This window comes from Quercus suber, unplaced genomic scaffold (genome assembly GCF_002906115.3).
Source record: "Quercus suber isolate HL8 unplaced genomic scaffold, Cork oak 2.0 scaffold_1, whole genome shotgun sequence".
Lineage (NCBI taxonomy): Eukaryota > Viridiplantae > Streptophyta > Magnoliopsida > Fagales > Fagaceae > Quercus > Quercus suber.
The window spans coordinates 2,724,544-2,741,754 of NW_027069468.1; the positions used below are offsets into that span (position 1 = coordinate 2,724,544).

General features: G+C 35.5%; 2 protein-coding genes across 2 annotated transcripts; both read left to right on the forward strand.

The window, feature by feature from the left end:
* The first annotated feature begins 732 nt into the window (after positions 1-732).
* Positions 733-4,293, forward strand: LOC112021945 (dolichol-phosphate mannose synthase subunit 3). The gene is made up of 4 exons (XM_024054513.2): positions 733-947; positions 1,630-1,765; positions 1,867-1,974; positions 3,972-4,293. The coding sequence occupies exons 2-4, from the start codon at positions 1,667-1,669 to the stop codon at positions 4,029-4,031; spliced, it is 267 nt and encodes an 88-aa protein (XP_023910281.1). The 5' UTR covers positions 733-947; positions 1,630-1,666; the 3' UTR covers positions 4,032-4,293.
* Positions 4,294-9,918: 5,625 nt separating this feature from the next.
* On the forward strand, positions 9,919-16,790 carry LOC112022151 (uncharacterized). The gene is made up of 7 exons (XM_024054731.2): positions 9,919-11,586; positions 12,700-12,755; positions 13,934-14,203; positions 14,293-14,529; positions 15,023-15,142; positions 15,383-15,511; positions 16,510-16,790. Exons 1-7 carry the CDS (start codon positions 9,981-9,983, stop codon positions 16,528-16,530), a joined length of 2,439 nt encoding a protein of 812 aa, XP_023910499.1. The 5' UTR covers positions 9,919-9,980; the 3' UTR covers positions 16,531-16,790.
* The last annotated feature ends 421 nt before the right edge of the window (positions 16,791-17,211 follow it).

Below are 17,211 nucleotides of genomic sequence, written 5' to 3' on the forward strand. Positions count from 1 at the left end.
AGATTGAAATCGAGTCTATAAAACTCGAGATGCTAGTTTGCTATATTCTTTCAAACGCATCTTAACTTATGATATTCTTTCTCCTCACTATGCTAGTCTGCACATTCCCTCATAGAATTCGCAACAAATCTTAGATGACACGTTATTGGTGACAAGTGATAGTACACTACCTAAAATTTATTGTAAAAATAGTGTAAAGTGTTGTGGAAACGACGTCATTTATAGATAGAAATTAGACAAAATTTGCAATTTGAACCTTATAGTTTGGGATAATTTTGAAATTTTTTTGACTGTATCTTAAAATTTCAAAATTTAAATTCATACCCTAAAATTTATGTATAGTTTTGAATCTTTTGTAGTTTGAACCCTATTTTTGGTATTAAAAAAAAAAAAATTCAAAACTATACATAAATTTAAGGGTATGAATTTAAAGTCAAGAAAGATATTATTTTCACTCAATTGCAATTTACATGAATCATCAATTTGGGACAATTTTAATATTTCTTCAAGTTTCAAATTTTAGATCATAAAATAAAACTACGTTAACAGACAACTCTTTTTTTTTTTTTTAATGGTTTACAGACAACTCTTTAGAACTTAAGTGCAAATGATATATAATGTTAGAGGTACGGATGTAAATTTTAAAACTTTAAAAAGCACAGAATCAAAATTACTCAGGTGTAAATTGCAATTTTTTTAGGAACTTAAATTGCAATTAACTAGTAAGAAATATTTTCTCTCTTCAACTCTCTCTCTCTCTCTCTCTCTTTGATATTCTGTCTCAATTGGGGGCATAGCGGTTCTTTTACAGATTGTCCAGTCTCTCTCTCTCTCTCTCTCTCTCTCTCTCGCCGATTTTGGTCGTTGATTCAGTCCACACCACATTCGAATCCCGATTTCAAAGCTTACTAGCAAATACCAGACGGCGCCGAATTCTTTTCACAAAGGTAAATACCTCTGTTGCTTTTTTTTTTTTTTTCCCTAGAAACTTGGAACCCTATTCTGTTCAAGGTTGCTTCAGTTCAGGTATAGCTGACTCCTGACTTTTTGTTATGATTGTTGCATTGTATTTGTGGGTATGTAATTTAACAATAAAACAACTTTTCAAGATATGAATTGTGTTTTGTCCTTAGAAATATGTTCAATGAGATACTATCTTGTACTGCTTATGCTCAAGGAAATTAGTTAAAAGACGTGAAATTTACAATTTTCTTCTCTATAAATACAGTTTGAGCTAAAACCCTTAAACTGTAATAGTGCCTTGACCATTAGTTTGGGTTAAGAGTTTCATTTTCTCTATAAGCCCTATTCTGAATGATGGATTGCAACTTCAGAACTAGGATGACAAGACACGGTACAGGTACAACACGCTGACATGAGTAATTTCTGAAAAATTATAACATGACATAATGGGTACGACACCAGTTCGATAACCCAAATGAAGTGGCCGTGCTTCTATGTGACATAATGTAATACATAGACACTTGGCATCTTGGGTTACCTATCTATGTAACATAAGCCGAAATGGCTATCAAACTTAAAACATATATTCACCTGCCTTGTTTTTCATAAATTATGGAAATATACAATTTTTTTTTTCCATTTACTGTATGGTATTGTTTCATATAGGGAGGAATTAAGAAGCATTGTCTAATTGAACATCCATATGAAGCACATCGTGAAGCTTCTGATATTGCTGGTGGCAGTATCTGCCTTTTGGATCGGTCTTCTTGAGACCGTGGTCCCACATTCTTATGCTTGGTTGGTGAGAATTTCATCCTTATGATCTGTCTAGCAGTTGAAGGCCTGTGGTATTTCTCACCTTTGCTTAGTTTTGATTATATGTCTTGTCTTGTTACTTTCCAGTTGCCAGTATATTTCGTTGTGTCACTTGGGTGCTACGGTCTTTTGATGGTTGGGGTTGGTTTGATGCACTTTCCAACATGTCCTCAGGAAGCAGTGTTGCTACAAAAGGTTCTCAATCCTTTACCCTAGTAAATTATTAACCTTTTTGTTATTAGTAAATTTATGTCAGTCAATTGTATTTGTGCAAGAAACAAAACGTCATGTTAACGTAATGACTGCTTAATGTTAAAAAAAAAAAAAAAAAAAACTCATGGGCAATAGTGCACTTTAATGGTCATCTATATAGTAAGATGATTTCCACCTTTCTTTGGGCATATTATCTGAAATATCTTTGATGAATTGGATTTCCAAATTCATTAAGACTGTCCAGACTGTTGGAAAAAGAAATCTAATGTGTCTTCTCCCAAGTTTCTCTGTGGTTGCAATTGTTCAAAAGTTAGGACTACACTGTATGTACTTGACTTTCAACTTATACAGTCCCCACCAATGGATAATAAGTTCCTAGAGAGTCTTGCTGTATTTGAATATGCTTTGCTTTGAATGCCAATGCTGTGATTATCAGACCATAAAATTCAAGGCATACTTTCCAACCATGTTCTTTTCTTTGGACTGGTAAAGCAAATCATGGTCAGCAGTGTGGATACCGATGTGTTAATAGTATTTACTATGATATAATTCCATTATTTATTAAGAAAACCCTTATATTGTTTTCAATGATGATTTTTTCTATTTAACTTAAATAATTATGGTTATTTTATTATAAAAATTCTAAAATTTTGGTAACCATCTTTCCACTAGCTCTCCACTTCCAGTTTTCTTTTTCCTCTCCCCTTCCCAGAAATAGCTCTCATTCTCTCTTGTAATTGGCTAGTTGTGTTTTCTTTGATTGTCTAAGGAAATTTTTATTTGTGTATATACACTGCATGTGTCAAGAGCTAGCTTAAATAGTGGAACTGGGGAAGATTTGCATTAGAATTTTTTTTAAAAGTAATATGCATTAAAATCTTAAATGTCTTCTAATTGTTAATTTCTAGTTTTTACTGAGCAAACAATCTGATCTAATTTAACCTACCTATGGAATTTTATCTATAATGTCAAACTCTTGTCTGTTTACAGATTCAAATGGCACAGAAGTTACAATCCTCATCAACAAAATCATTTTTTTCCATTTAAATAGTATTTAGCATTTTTTCTTTTTGTCTTGGCTGATGTTTCCAATTATTCAAAATCTATGTTTATTGTAAAAATCCTAAAAGAGCTATTACAAAATTGTGGAAATAATTGAAGAAAAAAAAAAAAAGTTGATATTGGGGGGAAGAGAATTCTTCTTTTTGGGGAAGGATAAGCCTTTTTGGAGGGGTAAAGGAGGCAATTGCCCTCCCTTACCCATTTTCAAGGGGAAAAAAAGCTCTCTTAGTCAATTTGAACAAGGCTATCAAAGTTGAGTTTCTTTTTCTCCTTGCAACTCAATTGCCCTGGTCTTTGTTCTGTTATGTTTCCCTTATACTTAATTGGCTTGCTTACTGACTTATAAGTGACTCTAAAGCGTGTTGGATCACTATGTTGTGGAACATAAGTGTGTCGAGCTTAGGATTTTACATTACTTAAACTGTGGATCTCTAGCATTGTTAGGATTTTTGGTCAGAGGATAAGGCAACAAAGTGATGGTTAGGATTTCTAGTTTGATAACTAATCAAAGTGTTTCCAGAGTGTTTTGAGTTTAATCCTAATGTTTGTCCAGATCAAGATTTGAAAAATGTGCTGTTCAGTAATATATCTCTAATGCTACATGTATTTGGTGATGGATTTAACTATTTTGTGTAGTCTTAGTTTCTTGGTCCATAATAATGCTCTTATAATTGAAATATTTGAAAAATAGAATTTGGAACTGACTGGATTCTTATCATTATCCAATATGCACAACTTAGCATTTTCACCCCTGGACAGAAGCTTTTTTTCTTTTGTTGTGTGTTCTCTGTCACTCTACCCTTAATTTTCTCCTATTATATTTGTGCAATATATTAGGTCGAATGGCACTTGTATTGGGTTAAATCTGTTCAAGGGGGTTCCGGTATGCATAACCATCGTAAATTCTTTTTGCACAGGACATTACAGAGGCCAAAGAATTCTTGAAGCAAAGAGGAGTTGATGTGGACTATGATTGAAGGCTCTCTCTTATGGCGCTTTTGAAGAACCAGGGTGATTTTAAGACAGTTTCAATTTTATATGATCACAGCTTGAGGTACAAATTGGATGATAAGTTGTGTGAGTGTTGAGTTCAATGAGGTAGAGTTTTCTTACAGCTCTCTAAAATTGGTTCGGTATTTGAAACTATAGACGCAGAATATGTTGGATGAACATATGTAAAAGTTATTATAACTTGCATATGATGTTTATTAAAGAGAAATTTACTACCAATTTGTTTAACTTTGTTTGGGTAAAGAAGAAAATGGTGGACATTATTAGTTGTGACCCACTGATATGGGCATCATCAAAGAATAAGTTGCCCCTATTCAACAAGTAGCTGGAATCTAATGAGATGGACTCATGACAACTCATAGCATCCACACATGCTATGGGAGAAGTCTCATTAAACCGTCTAGTAAGATATTTTTTTCTTCTCGAGGACCTACTGAAGTAGTATGTGATCTAAGATCCAACACACTCAAATTTGTTAATTTCTTTTATGCTCCATTTGTTTTGAAGTAAAATATTTTCAGGAAAATATTTTCACATTTTATTGTGTTTGTTTCAAAGTAAAATATTTTTAGTCAACTAAAACAACTAAGGCAAACAAGTATAAAATCTTTTACACTTGAAATATTGATAAAATATTTTACATTTGCACTCTCAGTGCCCCCGATACACACATCTGCCTCTCTCTCCCTCTCATGCTCTCTTAATTTTGCACCCACAAACCCAGTCCACCATTAATCCTTCTCTCCCACTAATCACTAGCTCCACCTTCCTCAACACCAATTATCACTGGCTTAACCCTTTATTGGTGCCACCCATCACTAGCTCCACTTGAGTTTTTGTTTTTTGTTTTTGTTATTCTTAATTGTCGTCATTGGCTCCACCGATTCTTGGCCACCTACACCATCGTCGATTCATCCATTGGTTCTTAGTTTTGGGGGGGTTCTTTTTCCCTTGTACTGTCGTGTGGTTTACAGATCTAGGTTTTTGAATAGTTTATGGGTCATGGGTGGCTGGGTTTGTGAGTGATGGTGGATGGCTAGGATGGTTTGTGGGTCATCATGGTGGCTGGGTTGAGGGTTGCAGTGGGTAGTTGAAATAGTTTATGAATTATGGTGGGCAGCTGAAATGCTTTGTGGGTTGTGGTGGTGGCTATGTTGTGGTGGCTGTGTTGTAGTTGTGGCTGTGGTTGTGTTGTGGGTTGTGGTGGTGGTTGTGGCTTAGTTGTGGTGGTGACTATGTTGCGGGTTTGAGTGGTTAGTGGATGTGGGTTTAAGTGGTCAGTGGAGGGTTATGGTGGCGGCTGTGTTGTGGGTTTGAGTGGTTAGTGGATGTGGGTTTAAGTGGTCAGTGGAGTAGTGGTGGTTGGGTTTGTGCCAATATGGTGGTGGTTGCTTGGATTTGATTGATCGTGAGATTAGGAATTTATTTCATTTTACCATGAAATAAATACTTGCAAATAATTTCTTGCATTGGTGACTCCACATGGAGTTCAAAGTGGTCATAGGACCACCCTGACCTGGTAAAAAAAATTAATCATTATAAATTTTAAAAAATTTATGATTTTATTATCTTAAAAAATATTTGTGACCACGCTAAAATTTTTTAGGCTCGATATAATTAACTTTTGGACAAAATTTGGCAAAAAACTTAATTATAGACTAAAACTACAACTTCACTTAATATTTTTTTTATTAGATGTGAATTATGAAAAATTCGCCAGTAGATAACATTTTTTTTCTTATATCTTCTATACTTACAAAATTTCAAAAAGATCAAAGATCAATAGTTATGTTATCAATCAAATCTTTAAATTTTGAGTTTTTTATAGTCTAAAATTACATAAAAATTTAAGTTTATAATTAATAATATCCAATTGACATGAAATTTGACATGTTTTAAAAACATATAGAACATACAATTTAACGGTTAGATTTTCAAAATATATAGCCATGTTAATTTGTTTAGTGAGAGTTGTTATCTTAGATTACAACTAAGCATGTAGTCAAACTTTATCTTTAAATTTTGGCCCCTTTAACAATATATTAGGTCCTTGCAAACAAAAAAAAAACCCAATAAATTTTTTATTTAACTAAAATTTTGAAAGAGATGTAACTTGCAACATTGATAATGAGACTATTATGTAAAAATTTCAAAAAAAGAAAATTCATAAAAGTGTCAAACTTTGTGTTTTTGTGTGTGTGTGTGCGTGTGTGTGTGTGTGTGTGTGTTTTGGTCAATATATGAAGCTCTCTTTTTATTAATTTTTGGTCATAATGACTACCCTGAAAAATATACCTAAAGCCGCCACTGATTTCTTGCCATTTTTATGTAGATAACCAAACACGGTAAAATGAAAATATTTTCAATAACATTTGAAAATATTTTACATCAAAACAGACGGGGTGTTATGAGAGAGAGAGAGAGAGAGAGAGAGAGAGAGAGAGAGACTGTATTTATAATCAAACCACAAACTTGTAGTTGTACCCCTTAAGATAGATGATAGATCCCCTTCTCTTTTAATACTTCCTTAGACTTTTACTACTTGTTACTCTAGGGTCCAATTTGGCCACTTTTGGAACCTTAAAAATCCATAATAAGGATGCGTTTGGATACCGTTAATTTTGCTGAAAAGTGAAAATTGAAAATACTGTAACAAAATAATTTTTAAATGTGTGAATAATATTGTGAGACCCATTTTTAATGAAAAATTTGCTGAAAAGAGAGGTTTGTGGGTCTCGTAAATAATGCACGGGACCCATTAGTGTGCATTGTCCACCGCTTATTCTCTAGTCAAATGTCTGTCATTGTCCCGTGAACAGTGACAAACAACATCTTCACGTGCTTCTCAATTTAAAAAATATATATATATATATATAAAAGCCAAACGCTTGCCTTTTTCATCCATATCCAAACGCCTTCTAAGTAGGTTGTTTTGATATTAAACAAAATGTTGGAGGTAAACAGTCCTTTAAAACATTATATAGGGATTGTAATGGAAAAAAAAAAAAAAAAAAGGAGTGCACACAGTGTACTGCAAGAATACATTGAAAATGAAATTTTTTTAAAGTGTTTTGAGTGTACTGCAAGAATACACAAAATGTTAGAGGTAAACAATCCCAAATTTTTTAATGTATTTGGAAATTGCGTGCAATAAACTGTCCCATCTAGGATTGATATCAGGTCGGGTTGGGTTGGTTTTATTGCCACCCGTAACCCGACCTGATAACAATTGGGTTTATCAGGGAGAAACCCGATCCAACCCGAAAAGTATGGGTCTCGGGTTGAACGCACCGTTTCTATAATAAAATTCTCTCTCTCTCTCTCTCTCTCTCTCTCTCTCTCTCTCTCTCTGCTATGGTGGCTGAAAGGTAAAACCCTAGACGATGAACAAGGCTGAGTCTCCAACGAAAAAATGCTTTCAACAACAACAACAACAATAGCAATAGCAACAGCTACGACCATTCACCACCTGCGCACGTTAGCACGTACCACTCCTTTTAAGATTCTCATTCTCGTTCTCTCTCTCACGACGTTGCCATGTCTAGGTCTGTCTTTCACTCTCTCTAGCTTGAGATTTTAGGGTTTATTTTCTCAAATTTCATTTTTTTTGGGAGTTTGCTGTACTTTGTTGACTTGTTCCTCCATTTTTCTTGGAATCTTGCGAAACTCGGTGCAAATATCAGTCTTTTTCTTTTCCTGGGTTCGTAGAGTGTTTGATTTATGGTTTATCTTTGCTATTTTAATGCAATATTAGCTAATTTCCTTTGTGTTAATTGAAAATATTTTAGTGTTTTACTTTTTGATTACGGTGAATCTTAATGTATTTTAGTTTATTTGAAATAGTTCATAATGGGGGCATTGGATCGGTTTCACTTGTCTGATACATTAGTTGTTTTTAATTTTTTTAAGATTGATCAGGTTGGGTTGGACCATAAACCAACCCGAACCCAAGGCAGACCCGAATATTGGACCTGAACCCAACCCAAGCATCCATTCAACCTACCCAAGACCCTTCGGGTCGGGTTGGGTGAGTCGGATTAGCTAGGTCTATGCTCAGTCCTAGTCCCGTCCGGTGTGCTCAGTCCAACCCACTTTTCAACTTTAATAAACAATGTATTTTTTAACAAAATTTTTAATTTTAGATATGACAATATTAGAATCTATTATATTTAGAAGGGGACACAACCCACTTTTCAAATCAAAATTTTCTCTTTTTTTTTTTTTTTTTTGGGATAAAGCATGGGATGACATTAAATTAAGAATTCACAAGTCTTTTACAAAATATATTAGCTTTATCGGCTCCACTACAGGTGGTGGGTTACAAAATAGAACAAATTTTTTTCTCTTTCGTTACCAAAACGTTGCGTTCAATTTATCAAAACAGAAAAAAACGTTGCGTTCAAGAAGAAGGAAGTCGAACAACGGAACGGAGCGCCATGTAACGAAAAACAAAAACGTTGAAACTGGTTTTTGAATAATAATAATATTTGGGTGATGGAGATAGAGTCGCCGGAGTGCCCGGTGTGCCTCCAGAACTACGACGGCGACACCGTAATCCCCCGCGTACTCGCTTGTGGCCACACCGCCTGCGAAGCCTGCCTCCTAAACCTTCCTCAACGGTATTCTCACACCATTCGCTGCCCAGAATGTAACCAACTTGTCAACTACCCTTCACAAGGCCCCACCGCTCTCCCCAAAAACATCGACCTCCTCCGCCTCTCCGGAAATTCCCATAAACCCGATAAAACTCCTCCGAATTACGACCCTTGCAATTCCCAATCCCACCATTTCTTGCCTCAGTTCTGGTCTCACGAGTTCTTCTCTCTCTGGAAACAATGGGTTCTACCCAACGATGCTGTTTTGATTGAAGGAGAAGGAGAGGAAGCTGAGATGATTCGTGTTGGCTTGTATGAGAACCAAAGGGTGAGTGTTTTACGCCTTGTTTCTTTACATGCTGATGATGATTCTTCTGTGTTTCGTTATAGCTATGTTGTGAAGGTTATGAATTGTTTGAGTGGGATGAGAGAGGAGGAGAGAGAGGAACTGGGTTTGAAACAGTCTTTTAAACATTATATAGGGATTGTGATGAAAAAAAAAAAAAAAAAAAAAGAGTTGTGCGCACAATGTGTTTTAAACACTGCAAGATTACACTAAAAATGAAAACTTTTAAAGTGTTTTTAACAGATAAAATGGGCATTTGCCCCATAATTTACAAACTATGTTGCAAAATGCCTATGTTTTGAAATTATTTAGCAAAATATCCTTATTTTTTAAACTTGATTTTAACAAAATCGAGTTACAGGTGGAACTCAACATTAGCAATGTTGAGTTCTGTGCATATTTTGTTACTTAAATTTCTTTTTTTTTTTTGAAAATTTAAGTGAAACTTGACATTGCTAATGTCAAGTTCCACTTAAAAATATACATATAACTCGATTTTAAGGATATCAAGTTTTACACATACCTCGATTTTGTTAAATTCAATTTTAAAAAAGAGAATATTTTGTTAAATATTTTCAAAACATGAGCATTTTATTACATAGTTTGTAAATTAAGGACAAATATATTTTTTTTTTTTCGTGTTTTTAGTGTATTTGGGAACTGCTTGCAATAAACCGTCTCTTGTGCTCACTCCAATCCACTTTTCAACTTTAATAAACAATGTGTTTTTTAACAAAATTTTTAATTTTAGATATGACAATATTAGAATCTATTATATTTAGAGGACACAACCCACTTTCAAATAAAATTTTTTTCTCTTTCGTTACCAAAACGTTGCGTTCAATTTATCCAAAAAAAAGAAAAAGAAAAAAACGTTGCGTTCAAGAAGAAGTTAAAAACAACAGAACGGAGCGCCATGTAACGAAAAACAAAAACGTTGATACTGGTTTTTGAATAATAATAATATTTGGGTGATGGAGATAGAGTCGCCGGAGTGCCCGGTGTGCCTCCAGAACTACGACGGCGACACCGTAATCCCCCGCGTACTCGCTTGTGGTCACACCGCCTGCGAAGCCTGCCTCCTAAACCTTCCCCAACGGTATTCTCACACCATTCGCTGCCCAGAATGTAACCAACTTGTCAACTACCCTTCACAAGGCCCCACCGCTCTCCCCAAAAACATCGACCTCCTCCGCCTCTCCGGAAATTCCCATAAACCCGATAAAACTCCTCCGAATTACGACCCTTGCCATTCCCAATCCCACCATTTCTTGCCTCAGTTCTGGTCTCACGAGTTCTTCTCTCTCTGGAAACAATGGGTTCTACCCAACGATGCTGTTTTGATTGAAGGAGAAGGAGAGGAAGCTGAGATGATTCGTGTTGGCTTGTATGAGAACCAAAGGGTGAGTGTTTTACGCCTTGTTTCTTTACATGCTGATGATGATTCTTCTGTGTTTCGTTATAGCTATGTTGTGAAGGTTATGAATTGTTTGAGTGGGATGAGAGAGGAGGAGAGAGAGGAACTGGGTTTGATTCTGAGAGCTCAGAAGAAGTTTGTGTGTAAAGTTTTTGGCTTGTGGGGTGATTTGGAAGGTGGGTTTTTGAGTTTAGTGTGTGAGAGGCAGAATGGGAGTTTGTTGGAGAAATTTGGTGATTTGGGAGATAGGTTTTTTGGTGAAGATGAAGAGGGTTTGAGTAAAGATGGGATTTCTGGTTTTGCGATGATTGGTGCGGGAATTTGTGAGGCTGTGATTGCTTTGCATTTTGAAGGATTGGTTATTGGGTGTTTGGATCTTTCGTGCTTTAGTTTTGATGATTTTGGTCGTGTTTGTGTTGATTTGAGTGCGGTATTGGTGGCTGGAAGGAAGCTTCGAAAGAATGTTGTGGAAGCTGTTTCTGGTAAGTTAAGAATTGATGACAATGAGATGGGAGTGATTTTCAGTGGTTTATTGAAAAATGAGGCTTTTTTGAGCCCTCAGCTTTTGCTTGAGTTGTTGCAGAAACAGGGGATTGCAGTGGAATGTGGAAGTTCAAGATGTTCGGTTGATTGTAGCTCGGATGTTTGGTCATTAGCTTGTGTGCTAATGAGGCTTATTATTGGAAAAACATTCACTGAAGAGACTTTGGAAATATGTGCAGAAAAAGGTTCTGATTATTCTACTTTGAATACGGGTTGGGTGGAGAAAGTTCGTTCTTTGTTGGAAACTAACTTGGGTTCAGAATATGCTTCATTGAGTCAGATTCTCTGCAAATGTTTGAATTTTGATCAGGGAAGTCGCCCGCTTGCAACTGATATGTGGAGATGCATAAGGGAGTTGTTAATCAAACCTAAGTTTGATATCACAGGTGGTTTTGAGCAGGAAATTAAGGAGAATAACACATATCATTGCTTGATTTTTGGGAAGCTGTGTCAGTTGCCCACTGAAAGTGCAGAAATACAGGAAGAAGATGGCGGAGCAGATTTTGATCAAGTTGATAAGAGGGTTGACAAAAGCTTTGTTGAAGGCCTTTCAGAGGGAGTGATCAAATGTAAAGATCTTCAGGGCCATCTTGATTGTATTACAGAATTAGCAGTTGGAGGTATGATTCCAAATATGGTGTGATGTCAATAATTGTTCACCATACGCAATAATAATCCATGCATGGCCATTTGGTTATTCAGGTGTAAGACTGTCAAAATGCCGAAACTTGAAGATTAAGATGTCTACTAATGAGAATTGTTTAAGCCTTACCATGATCCAGCTCTCTTTGATTGGGAACATATGAACGGCTTGTAACTTGTAAGTTGGCCAATGAGCTATAGCTCAACTGGCACTTCCTCCTCCCATCATAATTGCATGGAGGTCAGGTTGTGGGTTCAAGACCCACTGAGTGTGTGTAGAATTTATCAATAATAATAATTGAAAAACAATACAAAACTGAGGCTTGTAAGTTGGAGATTATGCTCTGTTCTTTATTAATTAGCATGTATTCAGAGCTTTGAAACTTCTTTGGTATTCACTGTCACATGGCTTTGTATGCAAGCTGTGAGATTGGTTTTTGAGCATAATCAGAATATTCTTCTTTTAACCCATATAAATATTCCTATTAAAGTGTAGAAATTCTGATTTGCGGTTTGCAAAACTTTTATGCTCCCCAAGATCAAGGAACATGATTAAAATAAAATGTTGTTACCCCACAGGCCACAGCCCATAAGGTAACAATCGACCGGGGACCACACATTAGAAATGGAGGTCAATAGTTCAAGTCTCCTCTTGTTCCTCCCCTTATATAAAAAATATAATACGTTTTTGGGGAGCTTTGGTTCTTTTAGCTTATGACTATGTTGCTTTCAAATGCCAATTAGCTCTAGCTCAAATGTCACTTCCTCTTCCAATAAGAATGGTTGGAGGGTAATGTCATGAGTTGAAAACCCATTGGCTGCGTGCGTAACTTTTCTTATTATTAAGATACAGTTGGATCCTTTCTTGGGGGATTTCGCCTGCAAATGTAGAGCTTAGGGTTGACTGATTTGCTCATCATTGTTTAGTTATTGCAATGGGTTTTGAACCCATGATCTCACCCTCCACCTTAATCTTATAAGGGAAGGAAGTGGCAATTAAACTAGAACTCATTGGCTATTGGGTGTGTGTAACTTTCATTTTTTTAAAAAGCATATTGCTTTCAAATGACAACGTTTCTTCTTTCTTGTAGGGGGTTTTCTGTTTAGCTCCTCATTTGATAAAACCGTTCAAGTTTGGTCATTGCAGGTACACACTCTAAAGTCACAATTTTTTGAAGTTATATGTTTTACAACTAGTTCAATTAGTAAGGAGTTTAGTAATTTAATGCCTAAAAAATAAGAAGAGGAATATGTTAAGCAATTCAATTTTTCACAAGTCTTTTGCTTCCATCATTGCTGATGATAATTTCAAACTGATGAAGTGCACCAATCTGCGTAGTTTCAACATCTTCTATTGAGCAAATTTTTTGAAATGCCTTAGACATGCACGATTTCACATCCCTCTGTGTAGTTGATTCAGTTAGTATAACTCTATAAAAGAAAAGTTTTAAGAAAATGATGTATAAAAGTTATGCATGAAGCATGCACACCTTAATTGTTATGTTTGTATACTTGCATGCTGTGATACATTCATGCACACACAAGCGTATTGATAGGAATATTGCCTATCCAGAATGTAAGAGGGAGTTGCTATCTGGGATATCAGAACAGAACAGTGTAGCTTTTAGAACCAGCCAATGGCGTTTAGGCCAAATGGCACTTCACTTCCAACCCCTCCCCCTCCCCATAGGTACGGGATGGTGGATGAGGGTATGGGAATGAATCCCCTTGGACGAGTGAGTTATTTACCTAGCAAAAAAATGTGACTTTTATAACCATTTTTTCCTGGATAGTTTTTTGTAGTACCAGAATGGGCCTGAACCTGGCCAAAAGCCTTAATACATCAGTGTTGATTGCTTTTTTATTTATAATTTGAAAGATTGCTTGAACATTTCAGTGAGATCCTTTTGCAGTGAGTTGCAATTGTTGTCATTAGCTTTTTGGAAACCTTGTATAATAGCAGGATTACATGTAGTAAAGATTGATAAAGATTGCTTGTAGTAATGATAATTTATTCTGTATTGTTCTGCATTCTAAACAATCATCCCTGAAATGTATTAGCAAGCCTTGTTGTGTGTACCTGTTTGCTGTCATCTATAGTGTGCATATTGTTTCACTACAGCATTTGTAATTTTGCATTAGCATGATTAGAACACTGAAGATAGATAGAAACTGATTGTATGATGTCATAAAGTTTCCTTGAAGATAATTTGAAGGTCTAGGGATTTACTCTCATTTTATTTATTTATTTTGCTTATTTTTGGGATCGTATGGTTTCTCTGATAATCCTTTCCAATTAATTTCTTTGGTGCCTATATCATGCAGGACTTCTCTCACGTACACACTTTTAGAGGTCATGAGCATAGAGTCACGGCTCTAGTTTATGTGGATGAAGAACAGCTGTGCATAAGTGGTGATAATAGTGGTGGCATATTTGTTTGGGCCATTAGGGTCCCTTTTGGGCAAGATCCTATAAAGAAATGGTATGAAGAGAAAGATTGGCGCTATAGTGGTATCCATGCCCTGACCATTTCAGGAAATGGCTATCTCTATACAGGCAGTGGAGACAAATCAATAAAAGCATGGTCATTGAAGGTAATTGCTATTATTATCACAGATGTTATTTTTTCTCACATATTTTCCAATTTTATGTGATGATACATAGACTAGATTTTTTTTCCCAGGATGGGGCACTTTATTGCACAATGAATGGACATAAGTCAGTAGTTTCCACTCTAGCAGTTTGCGACGGGGTTCTTTACAGTGGCAGCTGGGATGGAACAATTCGATTATGGAGTCTTAATGATCATAGTGCATTGGCAGTTTTGGGGGAGGACATGCCTGGAAATGTGACATCTGTCTTGTCCCTTACTGCTGATGGGGATATGCTCATTGCATCTTTTGAAAATGGATGTATCAAGGTATTGTATTCTTTTACCTTGCTTGAGCTTGGTTCAATTAGTCAAGGGGTTTTGACACCACTTAGATATGAAATGATAAGATACTCTCAAGTTAGTGATATTAATAGCCTGCCAAACTATTAAAAAAAAAAATGCCGGAAATAATTTTTTCATTTTAGGCTGAGCATTTACCATAATTTTTTCAGTTTCAATATATATATATATATATATTGAAACTGCTTTGCACACATTCAAAAGAAGGCAGCCTCATTTAAATGCTATAAGGTGTTCAAAATCATAGCTGAATGGTGAGACAAAGTAGAAGCTTTCTTCTTTGAACTTCCCAAACAGAAATGAACAGACAGCAACTTCCGAGAACCTAAAATATAAGAACTAGCATTTTGTTCATTTGGTCATGCTTGAGTCTCAAAGCCAATTAGGATTGGCTGTTTGTTATTGTTTTTTATGATGGACTTCATTTTAAGTAACCATATGCTTTTCCCACTTCCTTCAGGTCTGGAGGAATGATGTGCTAATGAAATCTGTGAAATTGCATCAAGGTGCCATTTTTACAACTGGTATGGAGGGTAAATGGCTATTTACTGGAGGTTGGGACAAAATTCTAAAAGTACAGGTACACATACAAAATATGGTATTTGTTTGTGTGTGAACAATGAGAATTGGGAAATTTTCATGTTAGCCCATTTGAGAGTTCATGCTGTATTGCTTAGTGGCTTCTGGAATTTCTTTCAGCTCTGAATCTAATTTAAACTTCGATGCATGGATGACCCATTGTTCAGTTGATGTTTTTCCCCCTCAATTTGAGTTATTTCCCATTTTTTATTGACTCATTAACTTAGCTATTGACTTGTAGGAGTTGTTAGATGATGAGTTCCAAATAGATATCACACCAACTGGATCAATCCCTTGTGGTTCTGTCATAACAGCTTTGTTGTGCTGGCAAGGAAAGCTTATAGTGGGCTATGCCGATAGGTCTATCAAGGTATGATTTTCGATATGCTATATAAATTGATGAGAGATTCACATCATAGGCGTCCTTTCAATCTTGGTGCATGTGATGCTATGATGTTTGTGTGAAAATGAACACTAATCTTCTGTTGTCATTAAGCATTTTTTGTTATGGTTGACATCACTTCCACTTCCACTTCCACTTGAAACTCTTTCCTCATTTGATAAAGATACATCATTTATCTGAAACTGATTTTATATACCTTCCTATTTATATTTATTCATTTCACTTGCATGCATGCTTGTTTGCCCTATATATATATCTGGCAGCTCTGGATCCCTACGCACGAGGTATTGTTTACATAATCAATCTGAACCATCCATTTTATGGGTCCCATCTAGAAGATCTTGAATTGGGGAAGTTGGGTCGCTTTTATGTGTGTATTTTTTCCTAGATGACTATACATACTAGGAATGAGTTTTTTAGAAAATGGTTAATATGTTACATTTATTTGATCAAGCTCATGACATGACCGATCAGTTTAAGTTTGAACTCAAGTTACTCAACTCTATACACTTTGAAGTTTTCTTATTCTTTTTTTATTACTTATGTCCTGGTTTTTATTCTGCTATAAAGTACAGTGGCTTTGATACAGCATAAACAGAAACTTTCCATTTTGATTAATTATATGTTCAAAATGAAGTCTTTAGAAACTTTAACCTTCTGAAGGAAACAGGAGGGAGGGAGGGATGAAGGTTTACTAGATATGATAATAGAGATGAAAATGGCATACCTTGAGCATGTATTTTTAGTTCATGGCTTCATGGTAGGAAACTGATTCATTTCATATCTAGGTTCTGATAGTTCAAGCCAAGGGGAAAATAAATTAAAAAGAAAATGTTTAAAACTTTTTCATTCCAATAATTTTTAGTTCATTGGTAAACACTCCAATAGCCATTCTATTGTCTTTTTACTTTTGTTTTTACTGGTATATATTAGATGCTGACTAGTAATGACTTTGATTGCACCAGGTGTATTTTTATGGAAAGTGATCCTTGTATTACTTGGTGTGCTGTTGTTTCATTTCTTTTTATGTGGATTAAGTACTTTGGAAGCCCTAGGTCTTCACTGCTTGTTGAATTGTGCGATGTCAAAGTAATGCTGAATTTGTGAATCCTTTCATATCACTTCAAACTTGGAAGATGTTGCTGAAAGCTGACTGAGAGAACTTGTGTTTTTTGGCATAATACCCGATGTTGAAATTCCACAAGCGAAACACATTAAAAAAAAAAAGGAAAAAAAAAAAAAAAAACCCCTCATTTTGTAAATGGGATGTATAACATGAAAATAGTTGTATAATACCCGATGTTGAAATTCCACAAGCGAAACACATTAAAAAAAAAAAGGAAAAAAAAAAAAAAAAACCCCTCATTTTGTAAATGGGATGTATAACATGAAAATAGTTGTTCATTCAACACAAAATTTATGTTGAATATAACAATATAGTGTAAAGGCTGATGTATGCTTAAAGACTGATACCAAACTAAACTGTTAATAAGATGATTGGACATCTTGGTACATTGAATGTAGTTTTCTAACCCAAGGTTTTGAAACCCGGACCGGACCGTACGGTCCGACCGGAAAAACCTCGAACCGCTCATCTTTGCGGTTCTTTTAACTATAAGAACCCCTCCATACGAAAAAAGCACAGAACCGCTTGAACCGCGATCGGA

Bases quoted from the DNA above. Each gene is read 5' to 3' on its own strand.
- LOC112021945 (XM_024054513.2), top strand. From the start codon at position 1,667: ATGAAGCACATCGTGAAGCTTCTGATATTGCTGGTGGCAGTATCTGCC. The intron at 1,766-1,866 runs GTGAGAATTTCA...GTTACTTTCCAG, and splicing joins CACATTCTTATGCTTGGTTG to TTGCCAGTATATTTCGTTGT. The intron at 1,975-3,971 runs GTTCTCAATCCT...CTTTTTGCACAG, and splicing joins AAGCAGTGTTGCTACAAAAG to GACATTACAGAGGCCAAAGA.
- LOC112022151 (XM_024054731.2), top strand. From the start codon at position 9,981: ATGGAGATAGAGTCGCCGGAGTGCCCGGTGTGCCTCCAGAACTACGAC. The intron at 12,756-13,933 runs GTACACACTCTA...TATATCATGCAG, and splicing joins TTCAAGTTTGGTCATTGCAG to GACTTCTCTCACGTACACAC. The intron at 15,143-15,382 runs GTACACATACAA...ATTGACTTGTAG, and splicing joins ACAAAATTCTAAAAGTACAG to GAGTTGTTAGATGATGAGTT.